The sequence below is a fragment of the Saccostrea cucullata genome, unplaced genomic scaffold (assembly GCF_032062105.1).
Source record: "Saccostrea cucullata isolate Sc308-1 unplaced genomic scaffold, CSIRO_AGI_Scuc_v1 ctg763, whole genome shotgun sequence".
Taxonomy (NCBI): domain Eukaryota; kingdom Metazoa; phylum Mollusca; class Bivalvia; order Ostreida; family Ostreidae; genus Saccostrea; species Saccostrea cuccullata.
In genome coordinates, this window is record NW_026918691.1 from 12666 (window position 1) to 34255 (window position 21590).

The 21590-nt window shown below is 32.8% G+C and overlaps 1 protein-coding gene across 1 annotated transcript in view; it reads left to right on the forward strand.

Annotated features, from left to right (window-relative positions):
* Positions 1–21590, forward strand: part of LOC134269724 (inversin-A-like) — a gene marked incomplete at its 5' end in the record, with an annotated part of 43758 nt that overhangs the window by 12660 nt on the left and 9508 nt on the right. The window contains 7 exon segments of the mRNA XM_062751932.1: positions 109–237; positions 3140–3286; positions 12136–12273; positions 15809–15912; positions 17388–17474; positions 18292–18426; positions 19068–19118. Of these exon segments, the coding sequence (XP_062607916.1) occupies positions 109–237; positions 3140–3286; positions 12136–12273; positions 15809–15912; positions 17388–17474; positions 18292–18426; positions 19068–19118 (791 nt within the window).

Here is a 21590-nt window from a genome sequence, read left to right on the forward strand (position 1 = left end):
GGAATTTAATACTCCAAGAGTCAAGTGTTTTTAGTGGCTTTTATAAAGTTATCTAATTATGGGAGGAACTGTGGAACAATTACCAGACTTAACTGGAACAACCAAAAGTGTGAAATGGCAAAAATTCACAACAAAACTCAACATCATAAGAAAATTTATGAACGAACCTTTGAAAAGCCAAAGGCCAAATTCACTACCGCCAATTAACCAAGCGTTTGCATGGAGACGGTCATCAAGGTAAATTGTCTGATTAAAAGTATATGTTTTTTTTAATCTGTACATGAACATAGTAGAATTATATTTCAGAATATGGCAGTAAATATTTTGGAGTCCATATTTCAAGTCTCTGAATAATTAAAAGGAACTTTTTGAAGGTAGTTTTTTTTTAAGTGCCTTGGTGTTTTGTTTCTGTTTTAGCTATTTTGTGTGTGTTTTTTTGGCAACACAAAGTTTTGCAGATGGTGAATTTTGAGATTTACTGGGGTTTTCAGATCTTGAGAGCATGTTTCAGCATAATGGAACAGAAGGATGGTTCTTCTATTGCCCAGTTAATACTTTAGATGTTGTAGGGAAGGCATAAAATAGTTACACACACTGACGGGGTTGGGATGTTGGAGGTTTGGTTTGGTTAAACATTTAAGAATTGAATTGATATTTTTGCTCAGTTTAATACTTTTTAGCATGTTTTAAATTCCTTTTTATATACCATTTGGTTGATAATATATCCTTGTTTTTTTTTCCTCACAATTGCTAAAATACTTCTTTATCCTTAGCCCTTTACCGAAATTGTCCTTTTAATAAGTTCTACTAATTGAAGAGCTAATATGCCATCATAAGTTGTCTGTCTTCCATCTGTCTGTAACCAGTATTTCAACATGTTATTCTTCCAACAGTTTTGGCCCCTATTTCAAATATTTTCTTAGATGTTCAGATACCCATCCAAGTCATCTGTGACTTTTTTTCCACCGGGAAGGATCTAAGCAAAATTTCAATGGACACTTGTCAAAATTTATGGCAGAGATTGCAATCACATGGACTTGCCTCTGTTATCAATTTCAAAGATGTTATTTGAAATTTTCTGAGACCTATGAAACAAGAGGGAAACATATATTGTTCTTCTCATTTCATTTAATGAGTATCTAATTGTATATATTTCAGAGATTTTCTCATCAGTACCAGTATAATTCAAATTTATGATGAATTGGAGAGGTAAACTTTGTAATATGGTGTGAAAATAATGCAGTTTGCAACCATCATAATCTGATAATAAAAAATTATGTTTTTATTGGTTTCTATGTATAATTGTTCTTAATTAAAAATGATTAACCGACTTTATGTCATACAGTGAAACCTGATTATAGTGAACTCTGCTAGAAGGACCACCTGATAATTCTTAATAAAACATTAATTCCTGTAAAAAAAAGTATGTCAAATTTTGATTTTCTTTTAATTTTCCATGATGTTCACTGTCACTAGGTTTTCTGATTTTGAAAATGTAGGCTGTATTAATATAAAGTCTACTTTTTACATAATTTGCTGAAAAACCATTTTATAATTGACGGGTGGTATCTTTGTCATATTTAATTATACTGATTGGAAACTTACATGGTTGCTGTTTCATATATATAAAGCTATTTACATATATGCTTGAAAATTTAAACTATTTTAAGATATTTTTTTGTATACAATATAATTATTTATTAATAATTAATTAATTTATTAATTAATAGCTCTAACATGTTGTGCATTTTGTTGAGGATATTAATTTTATAAACTTAACAGTCTGGGTATCAACAGATATATGCATGAATTAACAGTCTTTGTATCATACAAAACAAATATTGTCTTACATAATTATACTTCTCATTTAGTAGGGTAATGGAAGACTTTTATAGCTTAAAATGATTGATGAAAACCCAGATAATGTACATCATTTAGTTCTTTGAAAATGCATCTGTTTTATTAAATTTTGATCATTTTTATTTTAGTGGGAAAAATCTGTATAGGTCTCAATTTTACTGAATTAATCTCAGATCTCAATTTTATTGATTTAGTCTCCGATCTCAATTTTATTGAATTAATCTCTGATCTCAAGTTGAAATCATTAAAATTTCTGTTGCCGTGCATAATTTGGGAAGTGTATAATCAAACAAATTCATAATGTCACACTTTCTTGTTTACAATATAAATTTGTACTTTAAGTACAGCATTTGATTAAAATTTTATTGAATATATATCTTTTAAATACACCATTTCCTTTCAATTACTTTAAAATCAAGGGTAAATTGAATGTGAGAGATTAGCATTGTGATTATTTGCCCCGCTTGAATACAGAATTTGTCAGTTTACAAATTGGTAGTTCAATAGTTTACATCCAATCTTTTGACAAACATTTCTAAAGAAACTACAGATTTTTAAGCTGTGTGGCTATTTAAATACTATAACAGAAAGGATTAGGAGTTTTCTTCAAAATAACCAGATAAATTGTAGAGGGCTAATAATTGGATGTTAAATGTATATGTCTATAGAAACAGGGTTTGACAGAAAGCATAAGGTCATTAATTGCAAAAGTTTATCTTTGAATTACGTACATTGTACACCTTTTCTGGATGTTTTGTTTTAGTTGTAGCGGAAATTTTTATGGTGCAGGTGTTTGAACACCCAGTTTCATTATTATTTATTTAAAAACAAAAAGTGTGTTTGATGGGGATTTAAACATCTTTCCTTTTTTCAATCACTTCCATCAATATTTGGAGAAAGAATAAGGAGTTCTTTACAAGACTGGATATTGGAATAAATATATCCCATTGAAATTGGTCTAGCTTCTTTTATAATACAAAAACTGTTCTACATGGACATGGTTTAATATTCTCCAAGACACTTCTCAAACATTTCCAAAAATGGAGACTCTGAAAAATTAGCTTGGATTTTTTAAAGATATTGAGTGAAAAATTATAAAAAGAAGTTTCCCTGTTTTGAGTGATTGGGAAGTTTTAGTTTTAGTTCTTGGAGTGCTTTATATAATTATTGAAGGGAAATAACCAGAAATGCCACAGTTCTTCAGAGCACTCTCGGCCACGTTTCAAAATTTCTTCAAATCTTCTCAGCATTCTCAACCTGGTCAATCTAAATCTTACAGGCGGAAGGAAAGAGAACTCTCGGAACAGGAAGTAGTCCTGCGACAAAAGGAAAACCAGAAGCAGATCAAAAGTACCGAAAAATCTCGACAACGACAATACAAGCTAAAACAAAAGGCAGCATCTAAAATCCAGAAGGCATGGAAAAAGTAAGTACTTGGCATACATATAAAGTCAACTTTTTGTACTTGACAAGTCATGAAAAATAAGGCCATCTTAAAAAATTGTTTTAATTTGCCCTCTCCGGATCAACTGCGTAAAAATGGTCTTACTCTTAACTTTTTTTTAATCTCTAGAAAACTATATTTTTATTTTCCTTTAATTCTTGCCTTTTTTCATTCTGTCAACATGTATGTCGAAATTTTTTAGATAGGTAAAAGAAATTTTCACCTTGTAACCTATTGACCCAATATTTTACCCTGAGTCAGGAGAGGGCATATAAACATTATTTTAAAGATGGTCTAAGTATAAATTAATAAAAAAACATTACAAGATGATACAAAGTCAGGTTTTTGTGAAACACTCCTTTGAAAGTTGAGTTGAACTGAGCATGGATATTTCAGTGATGTGGAAGTCCCAACCACTTATACTTAAGGATGGTTTATCCTAGATATCTCAAATCCTTGGATATCTCAAAGTGTTTCTTAGCCTTATCGGGTTCAAGATAAGGAAGTTTGACTGTAATGAAGTGAGGGGGTACCTCTCCCAGATTTTCTCCTCCTGCACCCCCATTACCAAAAACCTGAAATCAAACTAAGACAATAGTAATATTTTTTTAAAAATTGAATTTTAAAATAGTTAAAGGTATATTTTAGGTATTAAAATCCAATACCAGGTGTTTTCTATATCCATAAACTCAGAGGAAAATCCTAGCATAGCAACTTTTCATTTATCATATGTTATAAACATTATTAAGGTTTAAATAAACTTCTTTTCTAAAATTATTGTCATGCAATAAAATGAGACCCTACATGTATTGTTTTTGGATGGATTGTTAAGAACAAGGCCCCATCTGTTTACTCCCTCTAAATATCAGACTGAGTTTACCTAGCCGTTACCTGTTCTCTACCATACCTGGTATACCTGGCCACTTACACACATTTTACCTGACAAAAATTTAAGGTATATAATCAGTACTTGTTCAAAATTTAAAGACTTCTTAGTTTTCCAGTCATTTAATGCATCTCAATGGATGCCATTTATCAAGGCTTATTGAGGAGTTGCCAAATACGTTTTTGAAGGAAAAAGGGCCCCTTTATCTCATATGGCTAAAATTACAGGGTATTGAAGGCTTGTACACACATACTGCATAATACCGAAGTAAAGCCCCCATTGAAAGTTTGAAATGAGAGATCTTCATGATAAGTGTTCTGTTTAGTATACAGTTTTGAAATTATGTGTAATATTTGGAATCTATGATCATGGCCATGGAATTATATGGTAAGAAACTTGTTTTTAATTTACTGTCTGGGCAACATATTATGTAACTGTAAATGAGCTCGAACTGATAAAAAGAATGATAAAGAATATATTTTTCATTTAAAATTGTTCATATATTCTAATCTTTGTTTTCAAAAAAGGCCAAAATATGGGTAGAAGTTTTGTTTTTGATGATTTTTCAAATGATTAGAAATCCAGGGACAGTAGTTTATCTTGCTGTATTGTTTTCTTTGGAGAGTGTAAAATAATGTCTGTATATTGAAAGGTTTTTTTTATGAATACATGTAGTTTAAAACGAATAGTATGTGTATGAAAAGCAGGGTCTTGGGCTGATGTCATCTTATGAGCACCTTCCATATTTCCTTACATGTGTAATGGGGGGGGGGGAGGAATCTCCAAAACTCTAATGCCTTCTTCTGCTCATTCCAAACTTAGTAAAAGAACTTCACCTTGATTATAGCCCATTTAGATTCCAGAACATCCTGATTAAAAATTCTAAATCATTCTTATATATATATACAAAGAGGAGACAAAAATTTTAAACAGCAAATAAACAGCATGGATTACAAAATACTGTAAACCAACTTTTATTTGTGTGCAAGAAATTTTCGCGAAGTTCACGAGAGCCTCATCATCACGAATATTTCTCGCCGCGAACCTGTCCTTATTAAATATAGTATATTTGTCAATTAAAAACATATGCAAAAAGGCTTGATCGCGAAAATAAATTGTCGCGAACTAGTTTATCCTTGGTTAATCGCGAAATAAAGTTGTCACGAATAAAAGTTGGTTTACAGTAAGTGCAAAAATGAAATAACCATGGGCCCATAAAGTTAACCTAAATGCTTAATAATCTAAAAATGAAACATATTGCAGTGGTCTTATATGGATGGACCCTCAGATATTAAAGTGCTTGCTTTTCCTCATGACTTGTTTAAATGAGTCATTGTGGTCCATCAGCTTTAGTCATCAATAGCTATAAAGATACATCAATTTAAATGGCTGCTTTGGGTAATATACTTGTCAATTTTATTCCCTTAAAAAAAAAAAGCCAGCTGTTACTGTTCTTTTTTGACTGATCAGATTACATGTATATCAGTATAGACTTGAATGAAAATCCTATCATCTTATTATGTCTTGTATCTCATTGACCAATGATATTTCTTGCCCTGTTTTGTCCAAAACTAGTAAAGACATGCAACCAGTGATATATGAACAATTTACAATTTTTTCAACTGGAAAGCTCAAAAATGACTTTAGGCCTTAGATAAGATTACCAATTTAAACATAATTACAAATACATGAACAGTCAAACCTTGTTAACCCAAACTTAATGGGGTGGAGAAAAAAACCCAAGGACTTAAGAGAGTGGGTAAAATTCTTTAAGAATATGCAGTTGGGAACTTGGGACTCTGAATCATGTTGATATATCCATGGTTTTTATACGCCCGTCTTAAGACGGGACGTATTATGTTATAGGCTTCATGTCCGTCCGTCCGTCTGTCCATTCCTGTCCGGCTCATAACTTGAATACTATTAGGCCTAGGATTATGAAACTTTGTCAACTTATACTTCTTGGGTAGACGGTGTGTCACGCACAAAAAGTAGGTCGCTCTGACCTTTAATAAAGATGCTATAGCCAAATATGGAAAAATTCTGTCCGGCTCATAACTAGAAAACTATTAGACCTAGAGCTTTCAAACTTGGCAAACATATACATCTAAAGTAGAAGGTGTGTCGCAGCCTATTTCAAGGTCACTGTGACTTTTAATTAAAGTGAATTTTTTTAAAAAACTAAGTCTTTTAAATTCTAAATTTCATAATCCTAAACAGTGTAAAAATATAGTTGTATGCTTATTAAAAAACGTTAAATTAAGTAAAAACTTATTTTTTCATTATATACTTTACAGCAATCTGTAACAAATGTTTATGCTTTGAGAGGAATTCAGTTTGTCCCATGGGCTTAATTATCAAGCACTGGTCAAGAAGAATTTTGATAGCAGAAATTTGCATGTCAAATTAGAGAGAAAGTAATGAGTTTATTGTCAAGAGCTAAGACCATCTCTAGATCTGATGCAGCTGTTATCTTAATTTATCTCTTGGGAGTTGGGCAAAAAGAAATGGCCTCATAGTTGCTTGTGCTAATTAAGAGTTCTTGATGGCTAGTCCAGATAAAGATCTTTCAATTGATGTAATGTAATTAAAACAAATTGAAGTTTTAGAGTATGATTAAAGCTAAATTAGTATTGTATAATATGATTAAAACTAATTATATATGTGTTCATTGAAAAAAAAAATTATATTTCAATTTTTATATATTTGCAACAAAGATGCTATAGCAAAATATGGAAAAATCCTGTCTGGCTCATAACTAGAAAACTATTAGACCCAGAGCTTTCAAACTTGGCAAAAATATACATCTAAAGTAGAAGGTGTGTCACGGCCTATTTCAAGGTCACTGTGACCTTTAATTAAAGTAAGCAGCTGTTATCTTAATTTATCTCTTGGGAGTTGGGCAAAAAGATGCTTGTGTTAATTAAGAGTTCTTGATGGCTAGTCCAGATAAAGATCTTTCAACTGATGTTCTAGTGTATGATTAAAACTAAATTAGTACATTGTATTGTATAATATGATTAAAACACAGGCACCTGACGTTACTTATTTTTCTTTTAATAAAAAAAATATACACATACCGAATAATAAACAAGGTACCCATCGAAACCCGCCATCTTGGATTTTCGAAGTAGGTCATCACTTGTATTTTCGTCTGAAACTCCGACAAATAAATTCCCTGCAACCATATTCTTTCTGTAGCCAGTCTTTCGAGGTCTAAACTTACGGACACTGCAACCAGAAAGGCACATTACACTTGCAAATATTGAAAATCCCTCGTCAAACTCAACCTACTGCTTCAACATTCCGAGAAATCGCCAAAAGGGGGCCGGAAGTTTACATCAATATGCTAATGGGAATTCCGTATTTGTAAGTTTTGTGGTGGATCTAAAGCGGGGTGTCATAATTACTTTGAAATTTTAATGAATATTTCGATTATAGAAATGAAAAAAATGCAAAATGGGAAAAATAAAACACTTCTTATAAATATACCTGTAAAATATACTATATTAATCTATACAGGTCGTTGCGTTTGAAACAATTTTGAATTAAAGAGAGGGGGGGGTGCTTACAAAAAAATCAATAACAAATCATCTAGAGTTAATTGAATCGTTTTCAAAAAAACAATAGACTGCAAACCATCCAGTTATATATATGTATACATATATACCTGGCATATGCTTTATTGAAAAAGGAGAGGGATCACACTGAAAAAAGGATATGTAATGAAATCAAATATAAGCCTACGCGACATGTATATGTATAATCTGTCACCAAGAAAAAAATTAAAATGTCACCATGTCACTACTTTATTGCAATACATAAAATTGCAGATCTCAACATTCCCTGGGATAATTTTAGTGTGGACCCCCCCCCCCCCTCACACACGTGCGTACATACTTATAAAGTCAATCTTCTGCACGGATAGCGCTCAATCAGAGCATCAATAATGACAGTGTTATTGATTATATTTAGTGCATGTAAGTAGGGCCTTACAACCAACTCAATTTGTCTCAAAAATGTTCATTGATCAGCTAGCATGATCAGGCCGATCTTCGACATTTACAAAACATAATCGCTTTATTAATCAAGCTATATCGAAATTATTTTGAGAGAAATAAAAAGAATACATGTATATTACGTTGTATTATTGTCTGAAATATTGTTCATATATACTAACTTTCGCCGGTTATTTTTAAAAATAAATGGCACAAATATATTGACCAATCAAAAAAGGGCTTTCCCTAAGAATTTCAAGTCGTATGTTTTTGATCGGAATGTTGAAGCAGTAGGTCGAGTTTGATGAGGGATTTTCAATATTTGCAAGTGTAATGTGCCTTTCTGGCTGCAGTGTCCGTAAGTTTAGACCTCGAAAGACTGGCTACAGAAAGAATATGGTTGCAGGGAATTTATTTGACGGAGTTTCAGACGAAAATACAAGTGATGACCTACTTCGAAAATCCAAGATGGCGGGTTTCGATGGGTACCTTGTTTATTATTCGGTATGTGTATATTTTTTTTATTAAAAGAAAAATAAGTAACGTCAGGTGCCTGTGGATTAAAACTAATTATACATGTGTTCATTGAAAAAAAAAAAAAAAATTATATTTCAATTTTTATATATTTGCGACAAATTGCAGTCATGTCTCACTAGTATTATTTGTTATAATCAATCCCTACACTGTAAGTCTCTTACAGATGTATAATAAGAAATGGAAATTAGATAATTGAAATCTGTGTCAATCTGTTAATCAAGGCTACCTGATTTTCTTGCATCCTAACCAATGTATGATTATTGAACAATATTTGACGGGCGTATCATGCTGTGGCGGGGCACTTTATTGAGTTATCAGTGTTCAAGATAACAAAGTTCAACTGTATTGTGTACCAAATTATAGTTAAAAATTATGATTGTAAACACTTTAAAAGATAACCTATATGTTACAATGAAGCGCATTGAAGTGGTAAAATTCTCCGTTTGGATATATATATATATATAATGACACGCCCATATTTTTAGAAACGAGAAAGTAATATTCGTCGTAGTTTTAGGACATCCCATTCTTCGCGACAAGCATCATGAGTTACACTGAAATGGAGCTTTAAAAAAAAATAGAAGAGGGAGTTAGAGACTCGCTTCTGTTAAACACAAATTGCAACGAATATGTACATATTTTTGAACTTATCATGTCTATTGAAGTTACCACAACAAATGTTTCGGTCGAACACGTGTTTACTCGGTGTTTATTTAGATCCTCAATTTGATTGGCTATTATATTTATGGAAAACCTGTTCTACAGGTATTTGAAGAAACAACTTGACCGTTTTATCAATTTCTAAAGAAATGGGCGTGTCAAAAGATGACTATAAACACTCTAAATATAGCTCAAAACGTTCCATTCGAACGGAAAATTTTACCACTTCAATGCGCTTCATTGTAGCAAAGTGGCTTGACCAGAAGTTATCTTGAAGTTTGAGAGTTTATCTGTTAATCTTGATCGGCATTTTAAGAAAACATGATATGTGGTTTTTTTTTCAATTGAATAAAATCATTTATAAAAACAGGCATTTTTATCAGTTATAAATACAAAATGGGGAAAATATGCATGAAATTGGCAGAGAAAGTGAAATAAGCATAAAATTTTAACCACTTTATGTAAATTAATAAAATATCAATTACAAGTGTCTTGATCATGCACTCACTAATTGCCATCAAAACCAAATAGCTCTCATTGACTTATTCAGTGTAAAATGCCCATTGAGGAATTAGACCAGTGTTATCAAAATAAAAACCTGACCAGAATATTACTCCAGGTAGATAAAGCCCAGCAAACACCTTAAACGTCTGTTAGTTCATCAACATTTAGAAGGCAAATTCTCAATCCTGTAAGATTTACTTTCATTGATTTTATGTTTGAATTCTAGCTTCTTTTTTTGAGATAAGGCTTTACAAGGTAACACTATCAATTATTCTTATGGAAGCATCAAAGTATTAATTCTGATATGTTCTATAGATAAAATGATTAAATGTGTTATGGATCATGTGAATGGTCTGTTTGTTTTGATGTCTTGAAGTCGGAATTGTGAGGATATATCGAAATTCCCTGAATTCACTTGGAAAATTTTTCAAGCCTAGAATAAAAAGATTTTAAGGTCAGTTTTACTGAACATATTATCTATAAAGGTATTTTTAGGTCACCTGAGTAAACTCAGGTGACCTATTGCTATCTGTTTTCGTCCGTCGTCGTGCGTCGTGCGTTGTGCGTTAACATTTGAACATTTTCAGCTTCTTCTCTGCAACCACTGAACCAATTTTAACCAAATTTGGCATAAAGCATCTATGGGTGAAGGGGAACAAAAATTGTGAATTTCATGATCCCTGCCCCACTGGGGCCTGTGGGGTGGGGCCAAAACTACTAAAATTAGTGCAATCTTTAAAAATCTTCTTCTTTACTCCTGGACATCAAGCAGTCAAACTGTTTGCATGATTGTAATCAGCAATGATTCCTCTACCAAAATTGTGAAATTCATGGCCCTGGGGTCAGGGGTTTAGTGCTAGGGCGGGGCTAAATTAGGTAGTGAAAATGCATTATTTCTTTGAAAATCTTCTTCTCTGCTCCTGGGTATTAAATAAACTAACTAAGTACATGGTTATGATGAGCAAGAGTGCCTCTACCAAAATTGTGAATTTTATGGCCCCAGGGTCAGGGGCTCTGGTGTTAGGGCGGGGCTCTATTGATTATATAGTGAAAATACATGAATTCTTTGAAAATCTTCTTCTCTGCTCCTGGGTATTAAATAAACTAACTAAGTACATATTTATGATGAGGCTTTTTACCAAAAAATTTTATGGCCCCAGGGTATGTGTTAGGGCGGGGCTTTTGATTATATAGTGAAAATACATGAATTCTATGAAAATCTTTTCTTATCCTGGGTATTAAATAAACTAACAAGTACATAGTTATGATGGAAAAGTGCCTGTACCATAATTGTGAAATTGGCTGGTGTTAGATTGATTATATAGTGAAAATACATGAATTCTTTGAAAATCATCTTTTATGCTCCTGGGTATTAAATAAACTAATAAGTGCATAGTTATGATGAGCAAGAGTGCCTCTTCCAAAATTGTGAATTTTATGGCCCCAGGGACAGGGGCTCTCATTGCCTTTTATATAGTGAAAATACATGAATTCTTTGCCATTTCTAGGAAATAAATAAACTAACTAAGTGCATAGTTAAAATAAAAACCTGACCAAAATAATGAATTTTATGGCCCCAGGATCAGGGGTTCTGGTGTTAGGGTGGGACTGTATTGATTATGTAGTGAAAATACATGAATCCTTTGAAAATCTTCTTCTCTGCTCCTAGGAAATAAATAAACTAACAGTATATAGATGAGGCAAATTCTTCCATAATTGTGAATTTTATAGCCCCAGGGTTTACTGGTGTTTCTATTGATTATATATGAAAATACATTAAATCTTTGAAAATTTTTTCTCTGCTCCAGGGTATTAAGCAGATAACACTACCAATATAGTTATGATGGAAGGGCATCACAATTGTGAATTTCAAGGCCCCAGGGTCAGGGGTACCATAGAGGGGGGTTGTTATATACTGAAATGAATGAATGGATTGAAATGTGTTTGGATCAAATATGAAGGGTCAGGGGTTCATGTATGGTAGGGGCTCTACTGATTATTGCTGAATATTACTGATTAGTTGAAATGTATTTTGTGTTCCCTTACCCTGTATGGGTATTAAACAAACTAAGCAACTGCTAAGTGTTTGTTATGATGATCAATGGTGCCTCTAAAAAAATTGTGAATGCCATAGCATCTGGCTTAAAACATGAATCAAAATTCAATCAAGTTGTTATATAGTGACCTATAATTTTTGTTATCATAAATTTCAATGAAGTGACCAAGTGATTTCTTATTCTTTATAGCTACAAAATGCGACAAGTTGGAATTCTGAAGGTGGCCAAACAATCTATCAGAACCATGAGGTTACGAGCGGGGGCTGAGGAATTCGAGAAATCCATTGCTGCTCTGACTATTCAGCTAGCCTGGCGCAAATACTACAGGTAACAATTTGTTTATTTTATAACTATTTGACTATTCAGCTAGTTACGGGTAACAAAAGTTTAAAATATAAAACAGAAGTCTATTGCTGCTCTATCTAGTAGTTAACCTGGCACAGATATGTGCTACTTATAACAAATTTCAATGAAAGCTATACTGTATACCACTGTATTTAGTGACACCTTATTTTCACGAAATAGCTATCTGGTATTTATATAACTAGGCGAAATAAAATTTTCACAAGCTTCTATAATTCTTTAGAATACAAAAAAATGCGAGATTAAAATTTTCGCAAGAAGACAGACTGATCATATGTTATTGCGTGAAAATAAAGTTCTCGCCAATAAAAAGTGATAAACAGTAACAAGTGATTTCTGAAGACCAAGTTTGTATCTTTTTTTTTTGTTTTGATGTTTAATTATTTTTATGAAAAGAATCACAACAATTCAAATTTGGTTCAAATTTATTGGACAGATTAAAAAAATTAATAAAGAGAGTTCATTTGGTATAATCAATGTAATCAGGCAGAGAGTTCGATATCATTAATATATAAACATGATTGAGCACTATAAGCTTGTCTGCCCTTGATTGCTCAAGAATGTAGAATCAGTGATATCATATTCATAGCTCTCTTTTCTTCTGATGTAAAGCAGCGGGTCATTTAAAGAGACCCATCAATACATGTCCTTTTTTTAAAGCACATAAAAGTTGCATTTACTGTGAGGCAGGGTTTTCTGCAGAGCCAATACATTGATTCAAAGGAGGAAAAAAAAACTATTGATTATTATATCCATGATTTACTATGAATGACAAAAAAAGATACATTAATGTCAGTTAGATGGATAGAATGATTTCTCTTGGCTGGATTTTGGATTTAAGTGAATCTTGAAAAATGGTGAGTTCATTCATACTGATTTGTTTGAGTTTAAATCTAGATTTGAAAATTTCTATGCTCCTGAAGCTTTAAATCACTTTCAAAGTAGAAACCACACCAGCAGAGCAAAGTTGCTGGCAATGACATATTAAATCATCATTTCGTGTACAGTACATGCTTATGAGATAATTCCTAAGGAGACAATTTGACAGGTAGCTGATATTGCTTTATCATAGATTACATCATTTTTTTGTATACCTGGTATTTCATTGCATGTATCTTTCTTATGATACAGTTAAAGTATATCATTGAGGGCGTTAGCAAGATTCCACTTCCCTTGGACCTGCCTGGGGGCCTTAAAACTTAGACAAACTCACTTTTGATCTCAGTCTCACTTTTCCACTATATATTCCTTTTGAAAAAGTGAGACTGAGATCAAAAGTGAGCTTGTCTAAATTTTATGGCCCCTAGGCCAGGTCTATTTTCCTCGACTGTGCCTCAGGAAATAGTCTTGGTCTTGGGGAACTAGAATCTAAAATGCTGACTCCCTCAATGATAGATTTTTTAACTGTTTTATTATACCAATACAAAAGTTCAAAAAGTAGATAATGGGGTTTAACTGTACATGTTTATAACTTATATAAATAAATATATATATATTAAGAAATCCCAAATCTTTAACAAAAAGTTTGAAAAAAGCTATAATAGGTCACAGACAAGGTCACAAGGTCATTGACCTTGGTGTCAGTTGAAAGAACTTGATTAGCAGAGTTTTCATAGCAAATATGAAGTCTCTATATCTTATGATTCAAAAGTTATAGCAAATTAAGGTACAAAAAAATAGCATATAGGTCACAGTCAGGGTCTCAAGGTCATTGACCTTGGTATCATTTGAAGGAGTTTATTAGTGGAGTATGCATGCATACCAAAAATTAAGTCTCTATCTTTCATGGTTCAAAAGTTATGACAAAGGTTTAAAGTTTGCAGACAAACAGACTAACAAACAGATAAACAGACAGACAGGACAAAAACAATATACAATTTGATCTATCAATCCGAGCGCATAAAAATCATACAGATAGACGCAAGGCTTTTTATTAGTTCTGTTATTAGAACTAAAAGCTATAATTGTACAGTTTTTGAAGATGAATCAACAGTGCAGGATTGGTTAAGCGGCAAACTTTGTCAGATGCTGAATAATGAATGTAAATCCATTTACTCTTGTTTATATATGTTGTAAGTGTGCTTTTACATTCACCAACAAACTCAATGTTGTTTCAATGAATCAATTTTTGCTCTTGAAAAAGACTTTTAGATGAAATATGGCATTGACCATATACAGGAGTCTTAATAGGATTATGAGTGACTGCTTATTGGGTGCGCCTTAATTGATATCGATAAAACTCCTACTGCCGTAATATAAATGCGTTTGGAATAAAATCCACAGCATATTATCAAATCAAAATTGATTTTTTAATAACATTGTAAGTAAAAACCCATACCTACAGGGTGGGCCAAAAGTTTTGGCATCAACTTTGGACCATTTAATATTAAAAGCAAAAGTAATTAAAATCAAGATTTTTTCTAATCTGCATTGTGTTTCCTAAAACTACCGGTATATTTATTTCAATGTTCAATACAAACAATTATAGGCAGGAAAAGCTTGATCAAACAGTAAGGATTTCCTGTTAAATGTGATCTTTCATTAATTATAATGTCTGCCTACTTTCCTAAACTTTTGGGTTAAGACCGTGAATGTTTAAAGGGCTAAATCTGCTATTGTTCCCGTTTTAATCTCAAATCCATTGCAATACACTCTTTGTCTTCAAGTGAAAATCGCACACACTTGGCAGTACATTGTACAGTAAAATTCAAATCTGAATGTCGTTGAACAGTGCACGTTGCTATTGACAAATCAATTTCAGTGAGATATTCTTTTTTTTATATGAAAAGAGAGAAGGGTACATTGCAATGTTGTGTATTCATATTAGACATAAAAGAGAAAATATGATTTGAATTCATCAATTGTCACTTTCTAAAGGTAGGTATTCAATTTGTGTTAATTTATGAAATACTATTGTGTGAAACATTTTGCCGAGTTTGATATGCCATGAATCATTTGTGACCTTAAAAATAAATGGCTTCCAAAAAGCCCGTTTTTTATGTAATTAAATTTGTGGATAAAGGCAAAGGATTTTTTATTATTCATGCCATGTTGAAGATATTGAATTGTAATTAGAATTTGGACATTCATTGTACTTTTAGATGGAATTTATTTCAATTGCTGTTTACTATTATACTTTCATACATGTGCATATTTCATATCCTTAGCCACCCCCTTCCATTTGCTTGATTAGTATTACACAACCAGGAAGGGTATGGGGGGCATCTAGTACCTAAATGCACTTGTTATGACCCCGATCCATGTCACAATTTGATGTACAACCTTTTCATGCAAGTATAAAATTAGTGTTAAACTGAATCAAGTTAGAAACCTGGTTTGATAAGTTCAAGGTCACTTACATTAAAATTATGATATTGAACCACAATCTTTGTTTCAGGTTTGTTTTACCAGCATGTGGGTACTTTTTGCTGTTCATGAATTTCATTCTTTAACTGAAATCTTTATTTCTCATGAAGTCCTTTTCATTTGATTTTTTCAGGCGGAAACTACTACGCCAACTACATCCCAATAAACGCCAGCTTCATATGTGGGATCCTGAAGTCATAGCCATGAAACAAAGAGCACTAGTCAAATCAGTTTACGGTCAGTATCACAGAAGACTTGAATTATATGTCATTTATTGATAAATCTCCAGCATATTTTATATCCAAAATTAAATTGTCACCAAACTTTGACTTTTATTGTCAAATCTGAATTATACAATGTACTTCTATGGTACTATTCTGCTCAGGTATTGAAATAACACTGTGTTAATTGTCCTGATATGATATGTGTACTACAATCAGAAGGATTAAAGATGCAATCTGCATAGAAGCAATTTTCTTTGAACAAATATTTAAAAAATCAGACATGTTTGTGAAACTCTTACAAAAATGTAAGTGTTTCACTATGTACCTATGTACCAGCTCATGACCAGCAAGGTTATTGTTTTTAAAAAAAAAGTGAAACTCCAAGGTCATATGGTCAAAAATTTTGTAGCTAAGGAAAGCCCTGTCACAAAAAAAAAAAATAAATACCGGTAGCTGATATATGAAATCCCCAGAAAGTTATGGTCTTGCAGGTCAATTTTTTTTCTAAAATATGTCAAGGTCATGGGTAAAAAATATTTGTACTCAAAAAGGGCTTTGTCACCAGAAATTCACTTATAAAAAGGGGTGCGTATCATTACCGCTACATTTTCGAAATTTTCATTACCGCTACAAAAAAACGTTACATTACCGCTACATATAAAAGTTTACATTACCGCTACATTGCCTCTTTCGTTAATCAGCTACTTATGCATGTACAGTACAACCTATACATATACAAGACCTGTTTCCCTGCTCACCACGGGGAGGTGAAAGTAGGACTTTGCAGGATGGTTTGTTTTTATTATTATTAAAATCAATTTTATTTCATAAAACACTGAAAATTAAATCTAATACTAATAATACGTCGAGGTCTGTTTTGCAGCTGCTTTTGCAACTCTTTTCAACGTATCTCCACAATTTTGAGTTTTTGAAAGTCTTATTTTTTTCAAAATTTATAACCATTGATAAGTAAGCCGGCATTCCCTTGATTTGTAAGAAACTTCTCAATGGTGGTCATAATGTTCAGATGAGGCTAAATAATTACTTTTCGACTACAGAGTTATTTGTATAACGTTATATTGTCATTCTGATTAGAATTCAAATCAAAATTGTACTTCACTACTTAGTGAGTGAATTCTGTTGATTAGAACTCATAGACCGAACCATACCTGGCTAAATCGATATGTAGCGGAAGTGAGCTGTTTTTGGCTGATTCAATATGTAGCGGTAATGAGTTGTTTTCGGCTGGAAAAATGTAGCGGTAATGATCGGTAGAAAATCTGAAAAAATGTAGCGGTAATGAGTTGAAATTTTTGGCAATGTAGCGGTAATGTTGACCTCCCATAAAAAGGTAAGGAAAGTATTAAACTTTTTATAGATAAACAGACAGATACATAAATAAATTTCAGACTACAGGGGCATGTTCAAGATATTAAAATTTTTATTATTGTCAGAATAAGGATATTCATAGATTTGTTGACGTTTCAGGAGAGAAAGTCAACGCCACATTTTGGCATCCACAACAGAGGAAACAGACAAGGCCTTACTGGGCAAAGTGGATCCCTTCCCCTGCTGGTAAGTAGAGGAAGTTAACCAGAGATTTAAAGTCTTCACAGTGGTGCTGTTCTCTTTGTTTGGGTCAGAGAAGATGGGGTTATACTGGAGTTATTGTGTCTGTGTGTCAGAAGATCTGTATGTCTAGATTTAGATCAGCTCATCCCAAGTATCCAAAGCAAACTCACATCGGTTTATCTCTAGTTGCTTCCTCTAATGCATGCACTGAGGACTGCATCTTACCTTAAGTGACATTTGAGTGACTCTGTTCAAGGCCAGCAACTGGCAACAGGGCTATTCATGATTTGTGACAAGTGTATCAAAATAAGACCTCCCATGATACATGGTCCATCCATTGATGCTTAGCCTGACACAGTTTAGTATGCATCTAACCTTTGGAATGCATAAAAGGTCTTGTCCATTATTAGTTGATGCAGCATCTGACATACTTTTTAAGCTTGAGTGATAAAGGTTAAGGGCACCATTCAAGGTCTTTTGAAAAACTTTTCCTCTGATTTTTGTGGTAAATGCAAACAAGAATTGTTCTACTGAACTACGTGTTATATAGTAAGGTATTCCTTATACATTCTGTAGTTTATAGCAGTTCATTGTGTGAGATTTCCCCATGGAAATATCACTAGTAATCTTTGGCAAAGATTTTTCAAAAAGTTTCACTTTAAAGTGTCAAGAGTCAAAATATGATTCACTCCGGATGGTAATTTAGACAGGGAGTAAGGAATGGGAATGTGTTGAGCTTTGGACATACATTATTTGTTTTCTCACTCTGTGTTAAACATGTTCCTCTTGATTTATTCTGCCATATTATTTCTTTACACAGCGTTATCTTATAATTTTGCTGTTGATAACTATCATCCCCTGGCCAAGAGAGGATTCCTCCCGACGCCATTTCTTGACGATTCCGGGCATCCCAGAGATTTCGACTGGAAACCAATGGAAGAGGAAGATTTAGAAAGTAAGTATACTTAGATAATAAAATGGAAAATGAGATAGAAAAAATATATTTGTATGTATTTTTCATACATAGGGGAAGTCAAAAGAATAAATATTTTCTCAATTCTATTAATTCAACAAAGGTTGATTTGATTTTTGAATTAATTTTCCTCAAGATGCTGCATAAAGGTTTCCCAAGTTAATGTTCCTCCATGAATTTGGAAATATGAGTCAAGATTTTTTAAAATTATGTTTTAAAAGTAGGGCACATGCAACTCTAAACCAAATCATCAAATTAAAAACTTAATTGTTCTGTACATAAATGTGATCTGCTGTGGTCTGTCATCTAGACAGTAGTACATCCTAGTACAAAAAAAGATCGGGTATTTAATTGATTTTAACAGCTTTTGATTTTTGGTTAGAGATGGAAAATTGCACCTTCATTAAAATTTTACTATTTAGAACAAATCTATAATTTCTATGTATCAGTTATGTCTGAAATTTTATCTTTGTATGCTTTTGGGTTTATGAAATACTAGCGGCTGCCAGTCTCCCAAAAGCATTAAAAATCACATATGAATATGATACATATATATGAATGAAATTATCATATCACATTTTTTAATGTCATAGATTTATTGCATGATTATTATTTTTTTTAAGGAAACTTGAGAGATGTACGAATTAGTGATAACCCATCCAGAAAATCTAGCCGTTACTCTTACAATTTCACTCCGTCCCGCGGGGCTGATGCAACAGACATGTCTGGCCTCAAGAAGAAACTTCAACAGATTGAAGATGAATAGGCATATATTTTTGTTAAGGGAATATGAAAACTTTGGGGATTTTTTTGTTTCTGATTTTATAAATGATACAGTACCATATGCATTTTCAGTCTGTGCTAATTATTGTACAGAAAATAAAATTGTTTAGGCATAATTATAACCTAAAGGAGAAGAAAAGAGTGTTTTGATTTTTTATCATAAATTGCAATTCTTATATCATTTACATGTACATCACTTTTAGTGATAAAATGCTAGTCTGAAATGAAGTTTTTACCCATTTTATTTCATATTATAGTATAAAAATGACATAATTTTTATATCTGTCATGGTTTGTTTTCATACAGAGAATAATAACTGATGATAGTAAATATAGACACAATGTCTGAATTTTCTCTGACAGTATATTAAATTAATGAAAATAAAAGAAACTGCTGATTTATTTTTGTGGCAACTTAACAAAAGAAAGTATAATGTTTTGTCATATTTTTGTATTTTCTGATAAATTTGAACTTGTAATGATTTATTGTCTTTAGAGATATTTTCCCATAAAGTATGGAATTTTATGGATGTAGAGTTCTGGAACATTTTTTTCCAGACAAAGATTAATTTTGATATGGATTTCTGAATTCCGTCCGTTATTTATAAGTTATAAGCAGAATGGTATTTAATGACTGTCTGATATCATCAATGCATTAATTTTTGATGAAGTTATTGTGCATGTACTTTAATACACTTTTGTGCTACTAAACCAAAGTATTTTAGTTTTTCGTAATGTAGCATTTTGTATTTCGTTTTGAAAAGTGTGTTTTCAGATGTTGGTATGTATGTACCACAATGTAAGTTTTAGTGGAATATGCTCATAGATATTTTGCACTGCTTTAAAAAGACGTACAATACAGATATCATTTTAAACTGTAGAAATGAGTGTTTTGATTATTTTTTTTAAAAATATTAAGAAAAAAAAAATGTCATTTTATTTTTAAAGATCAAATTTAATTGTACATGAATAATTGATGATTATTGGCATATGGATTCACGGTTTGTATTTAGAGGAAATAATTTTGTATTTTATGAGTAGTTGTTAATTAGATTTTAAAAAAAACCCTGTAATTAAAGGACTGTAAGGATATCTGGAGTTCTGTCCCTTAATTGATGCTTATGGATCATGCTTGATTCTGTTATGAGCATGAATTTCTTATTACTTATGATGTCTGTGATACAGACACTGTATACAAAATTGTGATATATTTATTGTTATTGATGAATGATTGTAGGAATATATTCTGTTATTTACATTATTAAAGAGATATAAATCACTTACATTGGAATTTTGGTTATCTTTATTATTCCCTCTATAATAACCCCTTGTGTGTAATAGTGTGTGTGTTTGGTTGACCTTTTGCATGTGCATGCTTTATGGGAGGGGAGGGGAAAGATATGCATGCTGTGTGGGAGGGGAGGAGAGGGGATAGATGTGCATCCTTTGTGGGAGGGGAGGGGGTAGATATGCATGCTCTGTGGGAGGGGATAGTTGTGCATGCCCTTTGGGAGGAGAGGGGGTAGATGTTCATGCTTTGTGGGAGGGGAGGGGAGGGGATAGATGTGCATGCTTTGTGGGAGGGGAGGGGATAGGTGTGCATGCTTTGTGGGTGGGGAGGGGATGGATGTGCATGTTTTGTGGGAAGGGAGGGGATGGATATGCATGCTTTGTGGGAGGGGAGGGGATAGATGTACATGCTTTGTGGGAGGGAATGGGATAGATGTGCTTGCTTTGTGGGAGGGGAGGGGATGGATATGTATGCTTTGTGGGAAGGAAGAGGATAGATGTACATGCTCCATGGGAGGGGAGGAGATAGATATGCATGCTTTGTGGGAGGGGAGGGGAAGAGGTAGATGTGCATGCTTTGGGGGAGGGGAGGAGATAGATGTGCATGCTTTGGGGGAGGGGAGGGGGAAGATAGATGTGCATGTTCTGTGGGAGGGGAGGGGATAGATATGCACACTCTGTGGGAGGGGAGGGGATAGATATGTATGCTCTGTGGGAGGGGGGAGGATGCATGGCTCTGCCATGCCCTTTACCATATACAAGTAATCTTAAAGGCATTATTAATAGCAGTAATAAATGATATTTTAGATGGAGTATTGATCACTGATATTTTGTTGTATAGAAAATTAATCTCCTTTACTCTACATCAAATATTGTTTTACATGGATGTATATGTATGTATTAGGTGATACTTCCCTGTGTTACTTGCAATTGAGTAAAAGAGACCATGTAGTTTTTGTTTGGACTAAGGTATGTACAACAGTTATTCTATCAATCTGCAGTAAAAATTCTGCATGAAATATACACGGGGAGGGGACACTTTTTCTAAACATATTCTCTACTATTGAAAATGCT